The 24,230-nt window shown below is 39.8% G+C and overlaps 1 protein-coding gene across 5 annotated transcripts in view; it reads left to right on the plus strand.

Annotated features, from left to right (window-relative positions):
- The window catches only part of MAP3K9 (mitogen-activated protein kinase kinase kinase 9), a 67,881-nt gene that overhangs the window by 23,315 nt on the left and 20,336 nt on the right, over positions 1-24,230 (plus strand). For all 5 annotated transcript variants that reach the window (XR_008577373.1, XR_008577374.1, XM_054827542.1 and 2 more), the window contains exons 3-8: positions 6,751-6,931; positions 14,341-14,489; positions 17,997-18,172; positions 21,729-21,969; positions 23,148-23,270; positions 24,013-24,166. Coding sequence is in view for 3 of the 5 variants with exons in the window: in XM_054827542.1 (XP_054683517.1) it covers positions 6,751-6,931; positions 14,341-14,489; positions 17,997-18,172; positions 21,729-21,969; positions 23,148-23,270; positions 24,013-24,166 (1,024 nt within the window). In the remaining 2 variants the exon portion in view is untranslated. The remainder of the gene's footprint in view (positions 1-6,750; positions 6,932-14,340; positions 14,490-17,996; positions 18,173-21,728; positions 21,970-23,147; positions 23,271-24,012; positions 24,167-24,230) is intronic.

Raw genomic sequence — 24,230 nt, forward strand, 5'->3', positions numbered from 1 at the left:
TGGTTTGATTTTGGGCACTTAGCACAGATGTGCCTCTAGTCAAGAGATCCTCCTGTAGAGAGTAATTCAGAGCATGTATATTAGACTTATGCTTGGAATCCCCTTCTGGAGAGGCTTTGTGTTTTCTGACTATCTTTGGAGCCTGGGAAGACTGCCTTCTGAGATGCTGTGAGTTTGTGTCATCCAAGTCAGCTTTTTCTGTAACGATCCATGAGAATGGAGGAGAGGGAAGGGGAAGAAACTCACCTTGTGAAGATGTGAGGCTCTGATAGGTCTGCATCTATTTCAGGCATGCAAGACAGAATTTCATCTCTACAGAAATGTTTATCACTTGCCTCCAGGGCATCCCTTCTGTAGTTTTATCTTGCAGTTTCTGGCAGAGTGGAAACTTGTCTGGCACTTAATCTGGTGATTTTTTTAAACTCCAGTCTGTATTCCTTCAGAATTTATTTGATCCTCTGTTTTGCCTGCTTAGAACTAACCAGTGGTTTTAGGTACTAGTACAGGATGTCCACAGTAACAAAATTTTAAAGCTGCAGGTTTCAGTGTTTTCACTGCAGTGATTTCTCCTTCTGAAAGGACATAGAATAGTCCTAGATACATACAGTCCCAATCCTAAACAGGCTACTGCAAGTTCATGAGTTGCTAGTGAAAGCCCAATGTTCTAACATGAAGGTCCACCTTTGGAGCTGCCCTTAAAGGACTCATTAGACCAACAGCAGCCTTAACTCTGTCCTTCTATTAAACAATCCTGCTCTGTCTAGTACCCCGCAGAGCAGGCATCTCCGTAATGACTTGTGATGGCAAGACAGAGCTGAAGATCCAGTAGTAGCAACTACATGAAGGCTGAAGGATGGAGTGGTATCTTAGAAATCTTAATCAAGTTGCTTTTTGTATTGTTTTGAATACTAAAGGCAGATGTTTTTGTCTTTCTAGTAAAGCCTAATAATGTGAAATGGGGTGGAGCAGGAGGAAGAGCTGACTCAGTGTCAGATACCATTGTGTCAGTTGTACTTCAGTGGGTTTGTTTCTGTGAGGTCTGTTTTCAGTACAAATCTTTGTTTAAACAATGAAAGCATCTGAGTTGGCCTAGGGAAAAACCCCTCATTCTTCTTGATGTCACTGATATACAACTGTGACTCACAAAACTGAGAATCCTCTTTGGGATCTGTTATCACCGAGATCTATGTACTTCTAAAGACTTGATTACTTTCAGTAAGACGTTGGATACTGTCCAAAGTCTGCTAGCTGTTAATACATGTACAGAACGATACTTAAACCAGAGAAGGTGAACTGGCTTCACTTAGCCTCAAGAAGTTGATTTCCATTACTTCCAACTCTGCTAGAAAAGCTGCTAGCCTAAATCACAAACAAGGATAAGAGGATCTTGGGTACATCATCAGTTCTCTCCCCCCACCCCCGCTTACTAACGAAGAAACCATCTTTAAATGGTACCAGCACTGGCTGAGATAATCTGCACAAAGAGCAATGGGGAGTTGAGACTGGAATGAGAAACTTTGAGGAAAGTCTCTAATGACATTTCTGTTTCAGCAGCTGGTGTTACGTACCAATCGAAGAGTATCAGACCTGGTGAAAGATCTGGTTAATGGCCAGCATTCAGTGATCTGCAGAATGTACTGAAGATGCTCTTTGTAAACTTTATCAGTCTACTTTGGCTCTGGCCTCTTAACTATTGTTTCATAGTCAAAACAATGAAATCAAACCATTTCTTACGCAACTGGACTTGTTCTTGTGGAAATTATGTTCTTCCACATTACTGTGGTTCTGAAGGGGTAAATGCCAGGACTTGTTGACTAAGGTTGATTCTCTGATAATATGAATCTTAATTGCTGAGTTCACTCATGGCAACAAAGGCAAATTAAAGGACACAATTAAGAAAGGCTGTTTAGTAGCTGGGATGGTCTTACAGGTTGGGCGCTGCAGTTAGTACTATTAGCTTGATGGTAATTGTCCATGAAGCATCAAAGTCCCAATCACAGCCTATCTTAAATCTTTAGAGTAGGCTACCAGCTGCCACCTATAGCTCTGAACTACTCAGAGACAAATGAAAATGCTGTCAAGTTAGTGATGAAGGCAAGCCCTGCAGTGCTGCCTTTCCTCTTTGTTACTGCAACTTTTGTCCTGAGCAGAAGCTAACGCATCACATAAATGGAAACCTGTGTTAGAAAGTACTGAAAATATAACACTAATAAGTTTTCTAATCTCTAGCCATACAGTTGTTGGTTTACTTGCTGTAACGTTAGACAGTATGACTAAGGACTGCATCAGGCTGAGTTGCGTCAAATGATCTTTGACTTCTGTCTTACATTATTCTGCTACTTAGTCTGTCTCATCATCAAACCAGTAAGTTTTGGCTTATTGCCTTTGGTTACCTAACCCACCCCTTTTTTTTTTTTTGGTGCCTACTTCTTTCTCTGTATTTCAGGAAACTTTCTCACAAGAGTCTGATATGAAAATATCCTTGACGCTTCTTGTAAGGCACTAAAGATGTTGTCAAAGAATATGGAGGAACCTCGATAGCCTTTTTAATTTCAAAGAAAAAAGAGTGGTCTTCATCAGTGGCCCAGTGTTTAATTTTTACCTTTGTATCTCTCGAAGCTCAGACCTAATGTGTCTCGATTGACCGTTGCTTTTCAGCACTTGCAGTCTGCCTGGCTGTCAAGAAATTAAACAGTGGGGTCAAGTCATTACCAGTAACTATTATTGAGAGTCTTTGTGGTAATAAAGTTCTTAATAAATTCTTCGCAGTTGAAATTACACATCTAAATCATATGTGCCTGTATCTGGATGACTGCCTGATCCAGGGAAGGTCTTGCTAGGAGATACCAAGGCCTCTTTGCATCATATTCCTTTCTTGTTATCTCAGCTGGGACACCTTGAGATATGAAAGAGCTGTCTTGCTGGACAGAATTCATCTAGCTGTAATTAATTTCTCATTGTCAAATGTTTATTTTCTGGAGAACAAGTTCCAAGTCTTTCAGGAATATATGAAAATGCATGTGAGCACTTCTGGATTATTACTCCTGTAAGCACACATGTTCATCATACCCTTCACCTAAAGTTGCTAGTAATTTTTACCACCAGTTTAAGCCACCATGCTTTACTTCATAATTACAGTATGCAAAGAACATGCTATTGGTGAGTTGCTATATTAAGTTGTATTGCTGTAGCAGTTGGATCCTCAAAGCTGTCTGAATGTGCTTGTAATACCCGGGTTGCTTCACCGATCCCTTTTGCACACTGCCAGTTGGCTCCTACCCACGCTACTTAAGATCAGCTTTTAGCCTGTGCTGCAGAGGAAAAAGATGTTTTTGAGTTGTTAGGAGCAGCAGTACATAGCATACCTTCATCTACAACCTGGCTGGCTCTGTGCCTGTACAGAGGAAGAGGTTTCTTGCACGGGCCCTGCTGAAACAGGGAAATGGTGATCCACCACTGACAAGCCGACACACATTCTGCATGTTCCTGCTGACTCAGCTCTTGTTCTTCCCCGGTTGCCTGAAAACTAGGCCCAGTATCTTTGCTGCCAAACTATTTATCTTTTTAAGGCTGGGAATTTGAAAGATTTTCAATTCAATTTTCTACCTTTTTTGAACCTCTTGATCTCACACAGACCTTTTAACTCAACAGTCCAGAATGAGAACATTTACTACCTTGGTAGATTAGCTGCATTTTTGGTGTAGGTGCTCTATATTTGTGTCTGAATTTTTTTTTTTGTTAGGCTGATCATCTGGCCACTGTTAGCTCTGTCCTGAGTGATCAAATCTATTCAAAGACAGAAAGGTATGTTAACTCTGTAAGTGTAGGAAGTATGTTGCTTATTTGTATTTTGTATTGTGGTAGACTAATACGAGTGCAGAAGAAATAGCACTTGCAGAAGAGAACGTGCACTCAAAGTATTAAACAAGAGGTAATAACTAGTTGTAGATAAAGCTCACAAGCGAGACCATGTTGTTAGCATGAGTGAAATGCATTTGCAGTGTCCTAGCAACCCGGTTTGTGTTCTCCATAAAAGAGGAGGACTGAAAGCAATTTATATTTCACCTATTTACAAGATTCTTCACTGAAATCTGAGCAAACGCAAGAGGGAGAGTCAAGGTTTTAGGTTTGAAAATCTCACAGATGGACCAGGGAGGCTCCTAGCAGTTATAAGTGAGCCTGTTGATACTGACCAAGATAAGAACTGAAACAGATGCTAGAGAGAGATATGATTCTTAAAATTGATTTTTACAATTTTGAGTTTCAGGATTTTTATCTTAAGCAGTTATTACAAGGAAATAGGAGGGAGGCCAAAGATGTAACTAAGGAATCAAGGACTTGCAATATATGCAGCTCTTTCATTGTCCTTCTCTGGGGTCTTTTGTCATGGTAATTTATCTTACTTAGCCTACATCTGGCAAAAGAACAAGTTCATGGACACAAAAGATATGTGTAAGTACTAATTATTTTGTTAGATCTTAATACAAATCAAGGTAATTAGATTTAAATAACCTCTTGCCAGGAAGGTATGTGCAACCCAACTGTGATATCTGGCACTCTGTCCTGCTATCGAGCTCATTCAGAGAGAATATGATCTACCTTGGGGACAACAAATTTGCTTTTTGCTCTTTGTGCTTATGAAGGGAAGCAGAAAAAAACCCAACCCCAAACCCATGCTTTCTTATTGCAAATTTTTACTTTACAACTTCACTGTATATCTATATATTACTGCATTTAAAATTAGATTTTAGTGTTCTGCCATCTCTTTAGACAAAGTGGGTACATGCTAGAAGAAGAAACTTAGTATGTATATTCTAGGAAATTTTTCACTCTTGTTATCAACGAGCGACTTGTTAGCAATTTCTCTTAGCAGTTCTTCATCTGCTAGGAAGAAGAAAAAAGGTAGGCTTACTGGAAGAGGAGGCACAAAGGAAGCCGCCTTCTTGTTTCTTGTGCTGGTTCTGTTCTACACTGAAATGTGGCTCTAAAGATACATACGCTTTTGCCCAAATGAAGCGAATAGTAACTCTTGGCCTCAAACTCCTCCATCCTCTGCAATCAGGAAAATGGAGTATTCAGTAATGTTAGAGAGGGGTTTTGCAAAAGAAGCAAGAACCAAGAGCTTAACCATGAGTCTAGTTCGTTCACAGCTGGAGTTGGCCCACAAAAATCTTTCGTGAAGTTGTATTTTGTGAATTCTGAAGCCTCATAGAAAGGGTAGCTGACTTTTTTAATTTTCAGAGAACAGACAGTTTGTTTAACTTTAATAAAAGTAAATGCAGTATTTTAACATTTAGATGTGTATTACTTATACAAAAGGGTTCAAATAACATTTTTTGGCTTTTATTTCATGGGAAATCCCATTTTAATTTTTGGAGGGAAGTATGAGAATGAATGTAAGATTTTTTTTTTTTTTTAATTATTTTTCCCTGAAAAAGTTAGTTAGAGACTGATGCTTGAATCTTTTCATGGACTGCTAAAAATGGTCGTGAAGATGATTCTTGTATGTAATTTTTTCCAATGCTTTTGCCTTTTATAGGTTTCGTTATGATCCGTGATTGTTTGGTTGTGGGGGATTTTTTTGGTTGGGTTTTTTTTTCAATTCAAGAGGGTTTTTTCCCTTTTTATGTATGTGTGTTTTCTAAGAACCTGTGTCTGTAATGACATTAAAAGCAGAGTAGCTGCATAATGATGGTGTATTAGTGGCTTGATGCCTTTTGCTGTGAAGTCCTTGGACTCATGGTAACATAAATATTTTTTTGTTTGTGGCCCTTTACAAAGTGACTGAAAATCACTTCACAGGCTTATGGGTACGTTAGTTATGGAAGTTTACTGGCCTATTATATTCTGTTGCTCGATGTTACATCGCTGGCTCAACTTGTGTGGTCACTTTACATTAAAATAAAGAAAAAGGATAATGAGGTGCTGCTAAAGCAGAGTGAATACTTCTGGCCTCTGGTTTACACTCATTGCACAGTGGTGTGACGGTACAGCTTTCTGGGTAAAGAGGAATATGTGCCTTATACCAAAGCATTCTTGAGTTTCTGCCTCAAGATTTTTTTTTTTTTTTTAAGTCCTTAGGTGTAGACTCCTTTGCCACTGAAACGTGGTAGAAACTTTGGCAGCTTAACTAAAAGAATAGTTTCAGAATGATGGGGGAGGGAGTTTATAACATGGTGGTGTATATGAAGTCCTGGATGGGGCATGTTATTAGTAATCATAATTTTTTTTTTAATTGTGACTTTGAAAAAAAATAATCTGTGTACATAGAGCTTCCACTCCTAACACATTTACATGAAGGGTATGTCCAGCCTGTGTGTGTATGTAGATTTAAAAAAATAAGTCCTCTAAGTAGTTCAAGAAAAAATGCTATTACTGGCTTGCTGAGAGAGGATTAATTAGGAAATGTCTTCCCTTATCTGGATTTCTAGAAGTTACAGTGGTTCACTTCTTAGCAGAGAATTATTATACAGAATGACACTAGATGCTATATTAAATAATTATGTTATTATCTATTTGTTCTCTGGGGCTTGGTATTTTGGTTAAATTTGAAGTTACTTGCTAGACAGCCGTTCAGATGTCAGATGAAGGGTTCAGCTTGAAATAACTTGTCATGGAGTGTGGTATGTTTTAATAACTAAAAGTCAGGGAGAATCTAGACATTTGGGAGATCTTCAGGAGGATCTTTTTTGCATAAATATTAGCTTTACTCTGCATACCTTTTATTCCCTCCCCCTCCCTTTTCTCTAGTACTGATACTCGAAAAGGTGGAAAATGGAGATCTGAGCAACAAGATATTGAAGATCACGGATTTCGGCTTGGCCAGGGAATGGCATAAAACTACCAAAATGAGCGCAGCTGGGACATATGCATGGATGGCTCCTGAGGTCATCCGCTCCTCCATGTTCTCCAAAGGCAGCGATGTGTGGAGGTATTGATTTGGCATTAAGTGATTGGATGCTAAAGAGTAACTAGACCTGCCAGAAAACCTCTTTTATGTCTAAAAATGAGTAATGGTAAACCAAATATTAAAATTCAGGTCTTAAGAAAACTTTATCCACCAGCTTTCCTTCTGTCAGACTCTCAGACTACTTTGTATTAATTGTAAATTTTTTTTTTTTTTTTACTGAAGAAAGTGGTGGACCAGCTCCTGCATGTTTCTCAAATTTTTGTTGTTCTATAGATTTACATTCAGATTATCCTATATCCTGGATTCATAATTCCAATTCCCTCTGCTTTATCTAAAACAAACTTTTTGTGCTTATTTGGCTATTGGCTGACATAATCAAAGGCCATAAAAAAATCTGTGAAGTACTTAAAATTACTTTTTTACTGTTTTACCACCAGTAAGAGAAGTTTATGTTTTGGTAGTAATCTGTCACTGATGCATATATACACAAACACACTGTACCTAATCGAATTCCCCATGCAGTTTCAGCCTGAATACAATGTTTTTCTCTTTAATGATAATTGTATTAATTATTTCCACCCTTTCAGTCATTCACATAAAATAATAAAAATCTCCTCTAGGTCCATCTCAGTATGTAATCCATAAGTAGTGAGTGATTTGCATGTATATATTGTGTTTTCCATTCATGCCCTGGGATTTTTTGAGAACAGGAACCACTATGGTGGGGAGGAATGTAAGGGTTGGTCCATGGTCTTATTCAAACTCAATTCTGGAAGTCTATTAAGTGAATTGGTAAATCCAGAATTCAGTAAATAGCTCTAGGACGCTGACTTTTCTAGATGCTGGGTGACATAGAATTAGTACTGAACATCTGAAACAGGTAAAGTAGATGGAATTTTTTTTTTCCTGTGTGGACAGAGGTATTGAAATGTCAGGGTGGCTTTGTCTTTAGAGCAGTAAGATTCTGTTGCTGGCCAGTAATGCTCCTGTGCATGCTGTGAAATCTGTCAGGATAAAGAAATGTCCCAGCTAGCAGAATGGTCTGGCTGTTATGACAGAGGTTTGGTGTGGAGATTTTAATTTTCCTTATCCAGTTTTGCTGAATAGATAACGTATTGCCCTGTGATAAGTGCGTGAATTTGTATTTTGCACGTTGATGGCATGGATAAAATTCTGAGTCTGTAATTAAATGTGGTACCCTCTGTAGTTAATCTGAGATGAACTGAGCAAGAACCAGGCTTTTATTGTGAATGAAGTCTGGCAGAAAGGAAAACCTCAAGGCTGTGCACCTTTTCTGTGCACATGATGACAGTACTGATTTGTACACAACTTGTCAGGCTCAAACCTCAATTTGCACTTCTCTGAAACAGTGCCATGAATGGCCTTTAAGGGTAACCTGGGGGAGAGGGAGAAGGGAAGGGGGGCACAATTTCTCTGTCATTGTAACTTTACTAATCCAGGCACGCTGTGAACAGATCAGTAGATGTTCTGTGCCAGTATGACCTCGTTTTAAAAAAGATAAGACTTAATAGGTCAGTTGGTGATTTTCATGAAGGTAGTTCAGGTGCCTCTATACCAGTTTGGTCATTGACTTAAGGACTGTGAATCACTTCCGGACTTAAGGATTGTAGATAAACTGTTAGTTTTTCAGAATACTGTATTTCTATTTTTAAGATTCCTTCATCACTTTCTCTTTTTATAGATACCAGTCTTCCCTTGAAAACAGGTTGAGTTCCTCTCATTGCTCTTCCTTAAACAGAGGGTCATCACCATTAAGAGAGCTGTTATACTGTCTCTGAATAAGCCTTCTCTTTCTGGTGGTCAAAACCTTGAGTCATAGTTAAATAAGCTGAAAAGAGCGTGGTGTTTGAGGTATGTCTGCAGAGGACAAATACTTGCCAGTGCAATCACTACTAGTGTGTCACTGATTGTAAGCACTGGATTTTACAAAAGCAGTCATGGACATGTGTAATAAATCCTGTCCCCACCCAAGGATGCAACTTGAAATTCTTAACAGGATGAACTTCTTTATCCTATTAGACTTGCCCCTCCTCCTGTCCACTTCAACCTCTTGGTTAATCACTGGAGTAGAAGGAGTTTTTTTGCCTGACAACCTTCCAGTTAGTCTATGTGGCATCAACAAAACTGTCTGTCTCTATCCCTAACATTCACAAACCCTTTTAGTTCAACACGTTTTCTTTAAAGCTTATTGGAATAATACTGCTGGCTGAATTGACGCCCAGCCTTTTAACAAGAATCTTGTTCTGCTTGTGTTCTCGCTGCACAAACAGCTGAAGAAGATGCTTGCCAGGACTGAAATTTCCTGAGTCAGTCTTATCTCATCATAAATAACTGCTTCATGCAATTCCTTTCAAAGCATGTATCAAGCTCCATTTAAAAAAACTCAATCTGGGTTTTTTTGTCCCACTCTAAAGGAGGCTTGGCAAAGAACTTAGAAAGCTGAAGAATGCTCCCACACACTGGTGTCTGTCACCAGGGTCTGGGCCACTGTAAAGCTTGTTGGTAATAAAAGGTACTTAGTACATCTTGCTAGTGAAAATTTATTGCTATGAATTTGGCTGTGCTGCACCCACAAGCTTTAGATATACAGCAGAAACCTTGTGCTTATATTGCACAGAGGACAAAAGCTATGGTTTTATTTAAATATGTCAGTTCCTGTAAATCCATTTATGTGTTTGAGAGGAGAGTTATGTATTTGCTTTGGATTTACAGGGGTGAAGTTGAAGCACAGATGTTGCAGCTTATCCAGTACTGTACACCAAGTAATGTTAGTAGGCATATAATTGAAATTTCCCTGTCATTTTTAACTGCTTAAATGTATTTCTTGTTTGCTGCACACTTAATTTTTGACTTGCGCTGCTTAAAAGACAATCATGTTGTCAATAGGATTGGTATGCGGAATATAAAGCCACCATACAACCTTCATCTGAGTTCCTGTGTTCCTCAATTTAGATGCTTTTAAGATGTATCTACTGAGACTAGTGAAATAATTAGGAATTTAATTTTAATTTAGGAATGGAATACTAGGACTACCTAAAACCATCTGATTAGCAGATCAGGATGTTTTAGGCATTCAGTGGCGGGTGTAGGAACTTCAGTCACAACTGACTGCTTGCAGGCATCTGTAGTCTTCTGTGCTGGCAGATAAGTGTTGATTGGCAATATTGGTAGAAGCTCACATGGGAGAAATGTACACAACTGACTGTTGTGAAATAAGCAGGAATGTCATGTCTGGAACTGCCAGTCCGGTAACATGCAAAATGCTCACTGTTAATAGCCATTAAAATGTAATGAAGGGTTTTTTCCTTAACAAAACTAATATTCTCCTTTCTCTTGTTGCTGGGATCTCCTTGTTGGGGTGGTAGTTCCTTTCTCGTGGAAAGTGCTGAACCTAGGAAGATCGATAAGACAAACCTATGGTACAAGTGCCATTGAACAATGAGAAGAAATTACCGTTTTTTTTCCAAGTTCATAGACTTACAACAAGGGAGGTGGCAAAAATCACATGTGAAATCTGCAGACCTCCAGCCTCCTTCTCTCTGAAAATCCAGTGTGTAGGATTGAACCTGATGTTAAATGGTTTAAAGGATTACTGGATCACTGGGAGGTGGTGAATTATTCATACAAGTGTCAGTTGACTTGGACGCATGGTCTCTGTCACATGGTTCATTTTGTAATTAAAGTCCAAAAATTACTACTGAGTGCTGGGAAAATAAATGAGCTTGATCAGTTTTTCTTCCTCCCTGTTGAGAATGAGGTGAGACCCTTCATTCTTTCTTTCTATGCCTTTTTTTGTATAAATGTCTTCTGTCTCTGGCTTTTTGCTTTGTAATTCCCAATCCCCTGCTTGAGCATTAATGGAAAACGCTCTGTTCACTACCTCTCTTGCTGTTTAATCACTTGGGATGATTGCTGTTCAAATGTCACAAAGCAGTGTTTCCCTAGTTCTGTGGAAGCAGTATTCTCAGCAATGAACTGTGAGTACACATGGAAGAGGTCGTGTTCAGTTTTGTCAGAAACAAAGTGACCTTTCCTGCAATGTGTATTTCTAGTGTCACATTAGAAGAAACACCAATCTCTCCATTCCTTTGTCTATTAAACATTACGCTAGACAAGAAATGCTGTGAGCACATCGATAGCGCTTTCCTAACCATTCCATTAAGAGAAATCTCTAATACATGCTTTATCCAGTACTAGTGGTAAAGTAATAACGCAACCCTTTGGTAGTTTTTCCTACCTTTTGATATCAACACTTACATCCAAACTGAAGAGTAACAGGAGTGATCAATCAGATTTAGACAGGCCAGATATGTATTCAGTCCAGTATTCACTTTCTTTGAGTGTCTTATGAATACTACGAGGCCAAAAAGAAAATGGGAAATCGTTAAACTCCTGTTTATTTTTTTCAAATGAGGCTCTTTAAGACAGTGAGAAATTGAGAACCTTGATGGAAAGAAATAATCAATTATTATTATTATTATTATTATAATATCAAGATTATGAATTACATAGGAAAATTGCAAAAGATTGTATAGGTGAGAAAATTGCGATATTTTGATTAATAAAGTAATCAAGCTGTGTTAGCAGCAAAGGTGGAATCTCTAGTGACTGAAATTCCATATCTAAAAAGGAAAAGTAGTATTAAGATTGTCCAACTAAGGTGGCAGCAGTTACAATGAATGTTAAAGACTTGGAGGGATGGGGGGCAGATTGCAAGAGTACAGGTTGTGATAATGAAAATTTGATTACTCCCAAATGGATAGGGCAATTGTTGCTTTGAAACAAGAGATAAGTCTTTTAGCTTCAGAAATGACTGTTTCATGGAGCAGCTATTCAAGGAGCTTTTAGGAGGAAAAGCAGGTTTTCACTTGGTTTTCAAGTGTGATTAGGAGGCCTTAAAAATTGCACAATATGACCATGCTCAAAATATATGAATACTTAGATTCAATATTCTTTGCAAGAGCAATTAAGAAAAATGAGTCCATTACAGTACTGCTTAATCTCAAGGAGATTAATGACAATATTGAGGAATTCTGTGTAAAAACAACAAAAGGGGAATGCACAACATGCATAATATCTTTTAAGGACACTGTGTTAAAGCTCAGAATGAATGCACAGGAAATACTTTAAATGAGTGAAGAAGACAAGGTAGAGGAGGCTGCTGGAAGACATCCTTCAAAAAGTTGAACCTGTATCCAAACGAGGAAAATTAGGCATGGGCTTAAGTGCTAGCAAGTTGAACATAAATCACTCAAGAAGATTGGAAGGGTTTTGAGGAGAGTCTTGCAAAAAGCATAAAAACAAATAATTTTTTTTCAAATGCAGCACAGGTGAGAACCCTGCAGGAGAACATACAGTCCGGAGGTGACCAAGATGCAAGAATGAAAAGAAGATAAGGCTATAGAAAGTTTTGTCTGCTAAGTGACTTGTGTCTGCTAGAATGGAGCAGAGAGGGGCTTTTTCAGCTGAAAATTTCGCTTTAAGGGAGCCGAGCTGGAGAACATCTCATACTGAAGTACTGTCCACAGAGGTGTTAACTGTCTATAAAATGAACAGTAACAAATTGCTGGGATTTACAGCAACACCCAAGATTCTACAGTAACGTGAGAGAGCCAGCTGAGTTAATAGCTATGCTGTGTAATCTGTTGCTTAATGCTGCCTTAATACCAGAGAAATAGAGGGCAGCAAATGTGATGACAGGTCTTAAAAGAGCTTCCTGAGAATCAGCAAGTCCGATTTTCAGTTCTGCTAAATGGTAGAAACAGCACTAAAGAGCGGGGAGCTGGTGGACATACGAACATATCTGGGGAAGCACATCAGCTTTTGTAGAAGGAAATCATATCTTGTGAAAAAATGAAAATTTTTGAAGGAGTTACTAGGTAGGTGGACAAGTGATAAGATTGCTTTTACCATATTTGGATTTATAAAAACTTTCAACAAAATCTTTTGTCAAAAGCTTTTAAAGAAAGTAAATGGATGTCAGAAAAGAGGGCAAGTCTGTTTCCCATACTTAGTCAATTCTTAATTGCTAAAGGAATAAGTCAGTTTTCTTGGTGGGGAATTCTGTGTTCAACATAATCATAAGTGATTTGAAAAAAAAGCAATAAATGGTTAGGTAACATTTTTTTGATGATACGAAGTTACTCAGGATAAGAAAAATTAATCTACTGCAGAGAGCTGAGGAAAGGTTTTACTATACTGAATGATAAAATAGATGAATTGGTTATAAATACAAAGTAGTACCCATGGGAGAATTTCACATGTACAATGATGGGCTATTTTACTATTATGATTCAGTAAAAAGATATTGGAATTACTGTGGGTAACCTAGCTCATTTTGTAAGGAGTCAGAAAGGCAAGTGACAGATGAAAATTTAATAGGAAAGAAATAAAGAAGAAAACAGGAAATACTGTGCTCTCCCCATATCTTTAAAACTTTATGTGATTTTGGTCATTCCAACATAAAAGGCTTAAATGGAATGAGGTGGTGCAGAAGATGTTAAGGTCAATGAAAGATATGAAATGGCTTCTGTTCAGGAGAGTAACTAGATTAGGATTTAGCTAGATAAGGATTTTGGGGGCTAGAAAGAAGATAATTTAGGCAGGATAGAGTGGGAGCCTGTGAAATCATGGATGGCATGGAAGGAGCTAATAGGGAACATATGTTCACATCTTCCTTGTATTGAAAGAACTACAGGGAAGCAAACAAAATTACCAAGTGACAAGCTCAAAGCAAACACACGGAACTGTTTTTTGGCAATGCATCATTAGATTTGTGGAACTCACTACCACAGAACATGGTGGATGGTAAATGGGTTCAGAAGAGAATTAAGATAGATCAATGGAAGGAAAAAAATGTCACTAAGTATGAAGAAGCCATCCCTGCCTCAAGTTACCTAGAAGCAGAGAGAATATTCTGAGGATAGGTTGTTTGTCATATACGTGGGAGAACAGTCCTGGAATTGTTTCCATAACTTCATAGTTAATATTTCATAGAACATCTTAAGATCAACTTAACTCTGAAGAAGTATTTTTCACTTATTTTTAAAAATCACAAGCCACCAAACAACCCTCCTTCACATTTTTGAGAGTTCCACTGGTTTCTGGTTTGAAATTTGCTAAATTAGTTTGAAGATTTACGTTAACATTTTTCAGATTGTTCCCAGTTACCAAAGAGAAAATGATTTTTGCCTAAAAGGCAAAACCAGCCTCTTATTTCAGTCTTATTTTAAAAAGCAGGTAAAATAAGGTACTTCACTGGCTTGGCAGCCATGATGAGCTTGTCCAGAAAACCGCAATTTCTTCAGTGTCCCAGACTCACCCTGATAGGTTCAGATCCTTTCTTGTTGCTTAACAAAGAATGTGTTAAAGTCAAACACCTACTCTGTTCTCTGTTTTCTTCCTGGTAGTTACGGCGTGCTGCTTTGGGAACTGCTAACAGGAGAAGTACCATTCCGAGGAATTGATGGTCTTGCAGTAGCATACGGTGTTGCCATGAATAAACTTGCCCTTCCAATCCCTTCCACGTGTCCAGAGCCTTTTGCCAAACTCATGGAAGGTAAGCCGGTTGTGGTGTATGTTTCGCACTGTTTCTAGAGTGCTGCTGAGCATTGCCACCTCCTGTTGATTCTGATGACACCTAAGAGCGCAGATTTCTCAGATAGCTTCATTCAGTGGTGCAAGTTATTATGGGAGCTAGGCTTGGCTGTTCATGTGCTCTGACAATTACTCTATTATAAGAGTAGTATGTGAAGGAAATTTCCCTGCCATTTTTTATCAACTGTCGTTATGGGAAAATGGGGGTTATTGCTGTCATCATCTAGCTTGCTGTTTTCTAGTAGTGAAGACTCGCCAACACCAAAACTTCACATATTTTAGTTTGGTTTGACGTCTTCAACTCGTTTTGAAATTCATAGCTTGAACATCTTTCTAGGCAGTGTCACATTGATTTGGAAAAGAAACTTTATCCTGCTGACATTTCAAGGAGAGGGTTTAAATGTGGCTTTAACATTTTGAAAACAACCCAAATTTTCAGTCCGACTGATGTGATTTTTCTGCTTTGTGTGGAGATAGTTCATGCCCAAAGTGGGCTACATACATATAGATGAAAGAAATACAAGACTTTGTCATCAGAGCTGCAGTAGTTATTAAAAAGAATTCTGTGAGGTAGCTTTTGAGGTGTACTGATGTTACCTGCTCTGTTGGCTATTGCAACTACTTACATATCTCCCGAGCTTCAGTTGTCCCTCCCTCCCTCCCCGTACTACCTTTGGTGTTTTTTTCAGTCCCCCTATTCCCAAGGATTTCCAGGTGTCTATATGTAACAAACATTTTTATACCTCTCTGGCAGAAAGAAAAACTAAGTTAAAGAGAAATCAAGCATGCTTTGTAGTCTTAGTGAGCAAAGAATGAGTCTGAACATAGAACTGGTATTCTGTGGCCTCTGGTGGTGTTTTTAGCCCCAGGAAAGGAATTTGATTCATGTAAGAAAATGTTTCTGACGCATTTGTCTGTTTTTAGAATACTTTTGCATTTCTCTGGTCTTTTCTGTAGGTTACAGGCTTTGGTTAAGCAGAACATTACACATACTACTGTGCTAAAAAAGAAATATCTTACTGGATAGTAATCATTAGCAGAGTTGCAGGTATAGTAGCAATGTAAAAGCCAGAAACTGCATCTGAAAGAGTTAATGGAACTACCAGCTCAGTGTTGTGCCAGGGCAGTTTATTCTGATGTGGTTCCCTGAAGCAAGGACCCTGGTTTTCTTAAATACAAGTGAAGTATCTGCTGCTGGGGTTAAAAATAATGCCCTCTATTGGGAATGTTAGGTAGAGGCGTATGGCCTGCGCTTGAACCCAGCAGCGCAGGGGTGAAGGCCCACATGGCTTTGGAACGCTTGGCTTCTCCATGCGCAGGGGGAAGAAGAGAACAAGAAAACAATTACTTTCTGCCCCCTCACCAAAACTGTTTTTCAAACAGGCTGTTTCCCGTCTCGGGTGAACTCTCGTTCCCCTAATGCAGCTTTTACTTTTGAATTACTGCCCTGGTGGTCTTCACTGAGACAACAAAGCTGAACTTTCCCTCTTCACAGAAAAGACTTGTATGTTACAACTGTCCTCATTAGTGCAAATAATGGCAAATCTAGGCCTGGGAAAATAAAAGCCACGGGCCACCTGCATAGTTATCCTATTCACTCACTCGTGCATTTGGCTGGCTGCAGCATTTTGTTTTACTTCGGGTCATGTTTGCTTTGCCATGCTTAAAACCTGGGGTAAAGAGGCAGGGATTATGGCACTGACAGTCCAGCTGTATCACCCATTGCTACTAATTGGTCAGCAGCAGGGAACCTTCAGAGCGCTCTTCAACATCCTCAGCTCTCTGTTTTGATAAGGGAAGCAATTTGAAATCCATAAACACAAATGTGTTCCAGCTTATGCCTCCTGGAACCTGACCAGATGCTTAAATACCAGCATCTTGATACCAGCAGTTTTGAAACCAAAGCTCCCAAATGCAAAACCTCCGTAATGCTAAAATCAAAGAAAAGACCTGCAAAACCAAGCCTCAGCAGTTGCACGGATTTTATGATGTGTTACTTATTTTTATTTACAGCTGCTCCTTGGTGGATTTCAATCCACAAAACTGATGGATGAATGAATGTCTTTTAGGGTATCACCAACATTTTTTAAGAAAGCTTCCTTTTTTCCAACTGTAAGGTCCAGGAAACTTTAGAACATTTGTATAACTCTTGCCTCGTGCTGCAGTAATGGGTGTCTCAAATCCAGTGACCATTTAGAGCAATGATAATATGAGTGTATTGAGAGAGACCCATGTGTTAGTTTCTTCCATTCATGCTACAAAAGTTGTATTCCCTAGAAATATACTTGAATGCTAAGTTTTTCTGTTTGATTCTTCTCAAATTTTGGCATGCAGGAGTCTAGCACTACTAAAGAGAATAAGGATACTGGTTGAACAAGAACCTGTGTAAGTGCCAGTACGGGACAATATAGAGTGAGAAAGTTATGTTTTCTGTAGGAGTAGAAATAAAGGTGAAGTAAGAGGCAGGACTGAATGAGTAAGAATTTCCTATTCAAAATTGTTCTTAAGACAAACATTTTGACTTAATGGCTTTTCATAGACATGTTCTTAATGATTTCGTAGCTTGAGATGTTAGTTCATACCGTTTTCTATTTCCATTTCTGTTTTCAATGTTCAGTTCCCATCACTGTAAAAGGAGTACCTTTTTGTACTATTGCTACTTGAATTGCCTCGTGTGGTAAGATGGGTGCCTTAAATTCTGCATTTTTAGAGCTCTGTAATTGAGTAAGTCATTGCATTAGATTGTAAATGAAAAAGCTTGTTTATCTGTGGTTTCTCTTAAAAGCAAAAGAAAAAAGCCTGATCAAACAATATTCTCTCAAATAGTAAAGAAGAACCCTTAAAAATAAGAAAACTCCAAATGCACTGTTTGATATTATTTACTTGAATCTCCTATTTTCACTCAAGTTATGCCCAGTCTGCTTTGCAGGGGAGATTTTCAGTTCTGTGAAAGAGATTCATAATGACTCAGCTGAGTATTAGATTTTGGCATTAGAAAGAACTCTGATAGTTATCCTTCTGCACTATGGCTGTTAATTCTGCGGCGTAAGTGCAATGAAAGGACTTTTTGCAAGAGTCTTGCATATCTCCACTCTGGGAGCGCATACAACTTAAAGCAAAATATTTTAGGAAATTTATTTATGATTTTTTAATATATGCTTGAAATTGTAACTTTCTGTAAAATTAGTAAACCTCTGTTTTACTTGGCATGTTATTGCAATAGAACCTAGAGTCCAGGTAGTTCAAGATCTTAAGTGATGTTGAATATTGCATAAGCATGAAAGCATGAATTCCATACTTGACTTGCGATCAGACAATAGTCAATGCAAGTGGGAAATGGGAAAGATGGGGTAGTGCAGATAGTGTGCATGCCACTCTTAGCCACTGGGGATCAGTAAAGTACTACTCATCCTCTCAAACCTCCCTACTAGGCGACGCTTAACAGTTGCTTGTCTTTGTCCTATTCTAGACTGTTGGAACCCAGACCCACACTCACGACCTTCCTTTGCCAGTATCCTAGACCATCTCACCGCCATCGAAGAGTCTGGTTTCTTTGAAATGCCCAAAGATTCCTTCCACTCCCTGCAGGAAGACTGGAAACAAGAGATCCAAGAGATGTTTGATCAGCTCAGAGCCAAAGAAAAGGTAAGTAGACAAAAACACTCCATGCTTGTGCTCTCTGGATTATAATTTTCCCATTTCATAGTTCAAACAGGGATCATTGCTTAGTGCAACCCAGAATTAATTTTGTATGTGCTTTACTGGAGCTTGTAATAACCTGCCATTGATTCAGGGACTTGAGATGCACACAAGGGCAGATTCATGAGTAAAATATCTGCATCCTGAGCTGCTACTCTTTCTAATATTGTAGTAAGCTGTGCAAACTGCTATGATGAGTTGTCTTCATTGTTTAATGAACAGGATAACTATTTCACTGTAAGCATCTTAATTCAGAAGCCCAATGGTAACTCGTAACAAAAGTAGGAGGGGTAGTTTCAGCATATATACTCTAGCAAACATTGCAGCTTTGGTTCCGTCAGGTTTGTGTTTTCCAGGTTTTGAGCACAGCCAAAGTAGGTAGACTGTAATAAACATGAGTGCTACCAGGGGAATGATCTGATAACTGTATAATTGAAGTCCATCTGGGTAAATAGCAGGAAACAAAAATGCTAGCAGGAATAAAAGGAAGTGTGACCGTCAGCCTTGAAGAGTAGAAGTAAAAAAGCTGAAGTTTTCTTCAAGCATACTTCCAGAAAGCACAACTTGCTGCATCTATGTTAAGGTCCTTACAGAGACTGTCTTTACAGTTATTGGTATGAAATACTGCAGTGGAATCACTAAAGTAGTAGTATTTTTCAGAGTTCACTGTCTCTTGCCTAAAAATAAATTTGTAATAAGCAGCCAACTTGATTTGGGCTCAGAAGTCAGGTTTAGGAGGCAGAGAGAAAGAAAAGGAGACCTTGGAACAGGGGAGAGAAGACCTACAACAGTACTTAAAACATTTGTATTCACGTATTTTAGTAGCTTTAGGAAAAATACAATAGCTAACAGGCGTTTCCCTGCTGCTGTTGTCCCATGGTGTAGCTGTGTTGGAACAGTTTTTGAAAACCAGAAACTTCAACAGACAAACAGAAGTAGCTAGACTGCCCTCGGGTTTTGAGTACTGTATTCCTCTGTGGCAATGGGAAAAGAGAACGTTATATCCTATTCACCTCATGAGTAAAACGTACCAGACCTCTGTGGTGATGGGATATGTAACAATGATGTTACTAAAAAAATAAAAATAAATCTAAACTAAAATCTATCTGAAGTTTAACTTGAATTCTTCAGTTTTTGCCTTCTGCAATGGAATTAGCCAGCTGGAGATAATTATTCTGAGTGCTGAATTCTTTTGTCCTTGTGGTGAGAGGAGTGCAGTGCGAAGAGATTTTGAGATCTCAAGGACAATTTCAGTTGATTCATTTTGTCAACAAGGGAAAGATTGAAAAGTTTGCCTTATGCATCTTTATGCCTTAGGAGCAGCCATGCTTGATGGAAAATGATGGGAATGACCTCCTGATGTTTTCTTCATTCATTTTTATGTTAGAGCTGTGGTTTTTGCTATTTTAAGATGCATGAGATGCCAAGGTTATTTTTGAACAGTTTAAGTCAATACTGAAGTTAACATAGGTACTTACTGAACAGGAAAGCAAGGATTAATTCTTTTCAATGTTATGAATAAATCTTGCAAAATGGGTTCCCATATGCATGGTACTCTCCAGTGGCTCTTGTAAACATGGTCATGTCAGATATCCAGCATATTTTCTCATGATACTGGATTTAGGATTCAGTGCTTTTTCACAGAATCACAGAATAGTTGAAGTTGGAGGGACCTCTGGAGGTCATGTGGTCTAACTGCCCTGCTCCAGCAGGGCCACCTAGAGCCAGTTGCCCAGGATCATGTCCAGATGCCTTTTGACGGTTTGCAAGGGTGGAGACTCCACTGGCTCTCTGGGCAACCTGTGCCAGTGCTCAGTCACCCGCACAGTTATAAAGTGTTCAGAGGGAATCTCCTGTGTTTCAGTGTGTGCCCGTTGCCTCTTGTCCTGTCACTGGGCACTGCTGAAAAGAGCCTGGCTCTATCTTCTTTGGACCCTTCCTTCAGGTTTTTATATACACTGGTAAGATCCCCCTTCCCCCCACCCAAGCCTTCTCTGCTAGGATAAACAGTCCCAGCTCTCTTAACCCTTCCCCACAGGAGAGACGCTCCAGTCTCTTAATCATCTTCATGGCCCTTTGTTGGACTCTTTCCAGCATGTCCATGTCTGTCTCGTACTGGAGAGCCCACAACTGAACACAGGGTACCAGGTGTGGCCTTGCAAGTGCTGATGTCCAAATTTTAATACTGATATGAAGGACCTTGAATGGTGTGGTGGGTTTGACCCTAGCTGGAGGCCAGGTGCCCACCAGAGCTGCTCTATCACTCCCCCTCCTTAACTAGATGGGGGAGAAAAGGTATAATGAAAGGCTTGTGGGTTGAGATAACGACAGGGAGAGATCACTCACTAATTATTGTAACGGGCAAAACAGACTGAACTTAGAGAGAAATTCATTGAATTTATTACCAAGCAAAACAGAGTAGAGCAATGAGAAATAAAACCAAATCTTAAAACACCTCCCTCCTCCCCTCCCCTCTTCCCGAGCTCAACTTCATTCCTGGCTTCAACCTCCACCCCCCTCAGCGGCACAGGGGGACGGGGAATGGGGGTTATGGTCAGTTGATCACATGTTGTCTCTGCTGCTTCTTCATCCTCAGGGGGAGGACTCCTCTCATTCTTCCCCTGCTCCAGCATGGGGTCCCTCTCATGGGAGACAGTCCTTCACGAAGTTCTCCAACGTGAGTCCTTCCCACAGGCTGCAGTCCTTCACGAACTGCTCCAGCGTGGTCTCTTCCATGGGGTGCAGACCTTCAGGAGCAGACTGCTCCAGCGTGGGTCCCCCACGGGATCACAAGTCCTGCCAGCAAACCTGCTCTGGTGTGGGCTCCTCTGTACATGGGGCCACAGGTCCTGCCAGGAGCTTGCTCCAGCGTGGGCTTCCCATGGGGTCACAGCCTCCTTCAGGTGCCTCCACCTGCTCTGGCGTGGGGTCCTCCACGGGCTGCAGGTGGCATCTCTACACCCCCTCATCCTTCCTCCATGTGCTGCAGGGGGACAGCCTGCCTCACCATGGTCTTCTCCACGGGCTGCAGGGGAATCTCTGCTCCAGCGCCTGGAGCACCTCCTCCCCCTCCTTCTGCACTGACCTTTCTCACATGTTCTCACTCCTCTCTCTGGCTGCAAAAGCTCTCTCTAACTTGTTTTTTCCCTTCTTAAATATGTTATCACAGAGGCGCTGATTGACTTGGCCTTGGCCAGCAGCGAGTCCATCTTGGAGCCAGCTGGCATTGGCTATATCACACACAGGGGAGGCTTCTAGCAGCTTCTCGCAGAAGCCACCCCTGTAGCCCCCCTGGTACCAAAACCTTGCCACACAAACCCAATACAAATGGTAAGCATAGAAGTTCTTGAGGATTGTTTTTGGCTTTCAGCTGAGCCTTTGAATAGTGGTGCTAGCAGTGTTGTGAGCAGAAGTCATTACTGCAGTACCTTCAGAACAGGGGATGTTAGTCTTAACCCATGGGTCACAAGGTAGCTTTTTGTTTTTCCTTATCTCCCTGCAGGAGCTGCGCACATGGGAAGAAGAGCTGACTCGTGCTGCTGTTGAACAGAAGAACCATGAGGAGTTGCTACGAAGGCGGGAACAGGAGCTGGCAGAACGTGAGATTGACATCCTAGAAAGGGAGCTCAACATCATCATCCACCAGCTGTGTCAGGAGAAGCCTCGGGTGAAAAAACGCATGGGGAAGTTCAAGAGGAACCGGCTCAAGTTAAAAGATGGCAATCATATCAGCCTGCCTTCAGGTTGGTGATATGTTAGGCTGTGTCAGGTTAAATGGGAGGAACAGGTGAACCTGCAGCTTCGGTAGCTCTTTTCTTCTGATGCTTATGCGTTAGAAAGTACTGGATGTACTCTTTGGAAAGTATTGCATGCCTCTTTGGAATCAAGAACCTAAATTTGATGCTTGTGTGGCTTGCATTCCCCAAAGTTCCAAGTATGAAGGCCAGAAATAAATTTGAGATATTACATGTTTGTTAATCAATGGCCGTATACGGTTCATGGTAAAAAAGGTTGATGTTGCAGTTTAACATGTTAATACTCAAAATGATCAGTCTAACAAAGGATGTAGATAAAAAAATGATGGAAGTTATTGCTTTGGGAATATTTTACATAATGCTGCAGCAAAAACCATAATCTATTGGATTTCTTGGTGCAGGAATCTAAAAATTATCAAAACCACATTGACGGCTGTGAGACTACAGCCCTTAATTACTAGGTCATATGTGGACTCATATTAACACACAAGTGACCTCTAATACCGTCCTTCTGGAAGAAATTTTAAATATTGGTGCAATGTTGGGGAAGTCACTCTTAAGAATGAAGATGGTGATTTTCAGAAATGTTGAATCCTTAGCTTTTCTGCTGCAAATTCTGTATGGAGATTCAAATTTGCAAAAGAACAAAAGTGTGGGTTTTGTAAATCATCTAGGGCTCATCATTACCTCAAGGATGATGGCTTAGGCTGTATTTGTTTTCTGTGAGAGACTGGCTGTTCAGAAGAGCAATGCTGATGAAATGTGCATGTTAACTATGCTTTTCTTCAGGTCTGTAAACACCTATTGCTGGTGGTTTTGCTTAGCTTAAGAAACTGAGAGATAAGGCGAAAGGAATTTATACAGGGATACACTTTGGCATAAATGTCAGTCAGCAAATGAGGATCTATGTGTGTATGTATCTCACACATAAACTAAGAAGATATATCTTCATGAGTGAGTGCGCATCTTTGTTCTGAAGTAACTGCGTGTACGATGGGGGGATAGCAATTAGCTGTAGAACTTAATTTCAACATAGATCCTGTAAATTGCATTCTTTGACAGTTACCATAAATTATTATTTCTTTTTTATTATATTAAAAAAAAGAATTTTAACTGTGTCTTTCTGCTTTTGTTTTGATTTTTTTTCTTTTTCTTTTGCTAAACAGATTTCCAGCATAAATTCACTGTGCAAGCTTCTCCAACGATGGATAAAAGGAAAAGCTTGATCAGTAGCTGCTCCAGCCCTCCTGCAAGTCCTACCATTATTCCCAGACTCAGGGCCATACAGTGTAAGGAGCTCAATGTAGTGTTGAATTTGGGAAATGTGCAGTCTGTCAGCGTGGTAAGATGCCAAGATTCCGTATCTAGGACAGGACTGTAAAAAACAAAAACAAAAAAAAAGTTCTAAAATGTTTGCCTTGTGCCCTGCATGTATGCATTTAGAGAGAAAAACGGAGTGCGTTGGTGATGGAGGGGAGTATCACCTTCTTTGGAGTCCAAACCTTACTTACCAAGTTCTTGAAATACAGCTGGTTGATTGTATGGAAAATACATTCCTTAGGTGTACAGGTTAATTTTTAAAAACAGTAGTTTGCAGAATAGATCTGTGAAACATTATTGAAGTGGATTAAGCTACTGTTGGAAGGAAGGGCGGAAAAAGAAGGGCGCTTGTCATGAAAATAGTGTTCCCATAATAAAACAGAATTAGGCAGACAAGCATGGGATGTTCATTAATGTGTAGCGTTTGTATTGGATGTCATGACACTTGTGTGTCTGGTGTCAAACTGGTGGTTCTAAAAGTGAAACCAGTGATGGAATAAAGCTGTAAAGCCCATCTACACTAATTTTGAAGGGATCTGGTTGTTAGATCTGTGGTGATAAATGGTCAGAATTATGGGAAAGAAGCCTGAATGGATATTTTTATTACTGTTCCAGCCTATGTTTTATTCTTTATGTTGCTCTGGAACCAATTTTTTAATTTGTGTATCTATTTCTCTTTCCCATTTTCCACTGTTCTTCCCACTTATGAAGTGACTCCTGCTGAAAGCAGTAAAACATGGGGACGAAGCTCAGTCCTTCCAAAGGAGGAAGGAGAGGAAGAAGAGAAGAGAGGCCAGAAGAAAAAGGGTCGCACCTGGGGACCGAGCTCACTTTGTCACAAGGAGCTAGGTGCAGGAGAAGATGGGTAAGGGAGGTCCTGGAACTGGATCAGTTTCCAGGTTCTGAAGCTGGTTATGAGCTGGTTCCCA

This window comes from Grus americana, chromosome 5 (genome assembly GCF_028858705.1).
Source record: "Grus americana isolate bGruAme1 chromosome 5, bGruAme1.mat, whole genome shotgun sequence".
Taxonomy (NCBI): domain Eukaryota; kingdom Metazoa; phylum Chordata; class Aves; order Gruiformes; family Gruidae; genus Grus; species Grus americana.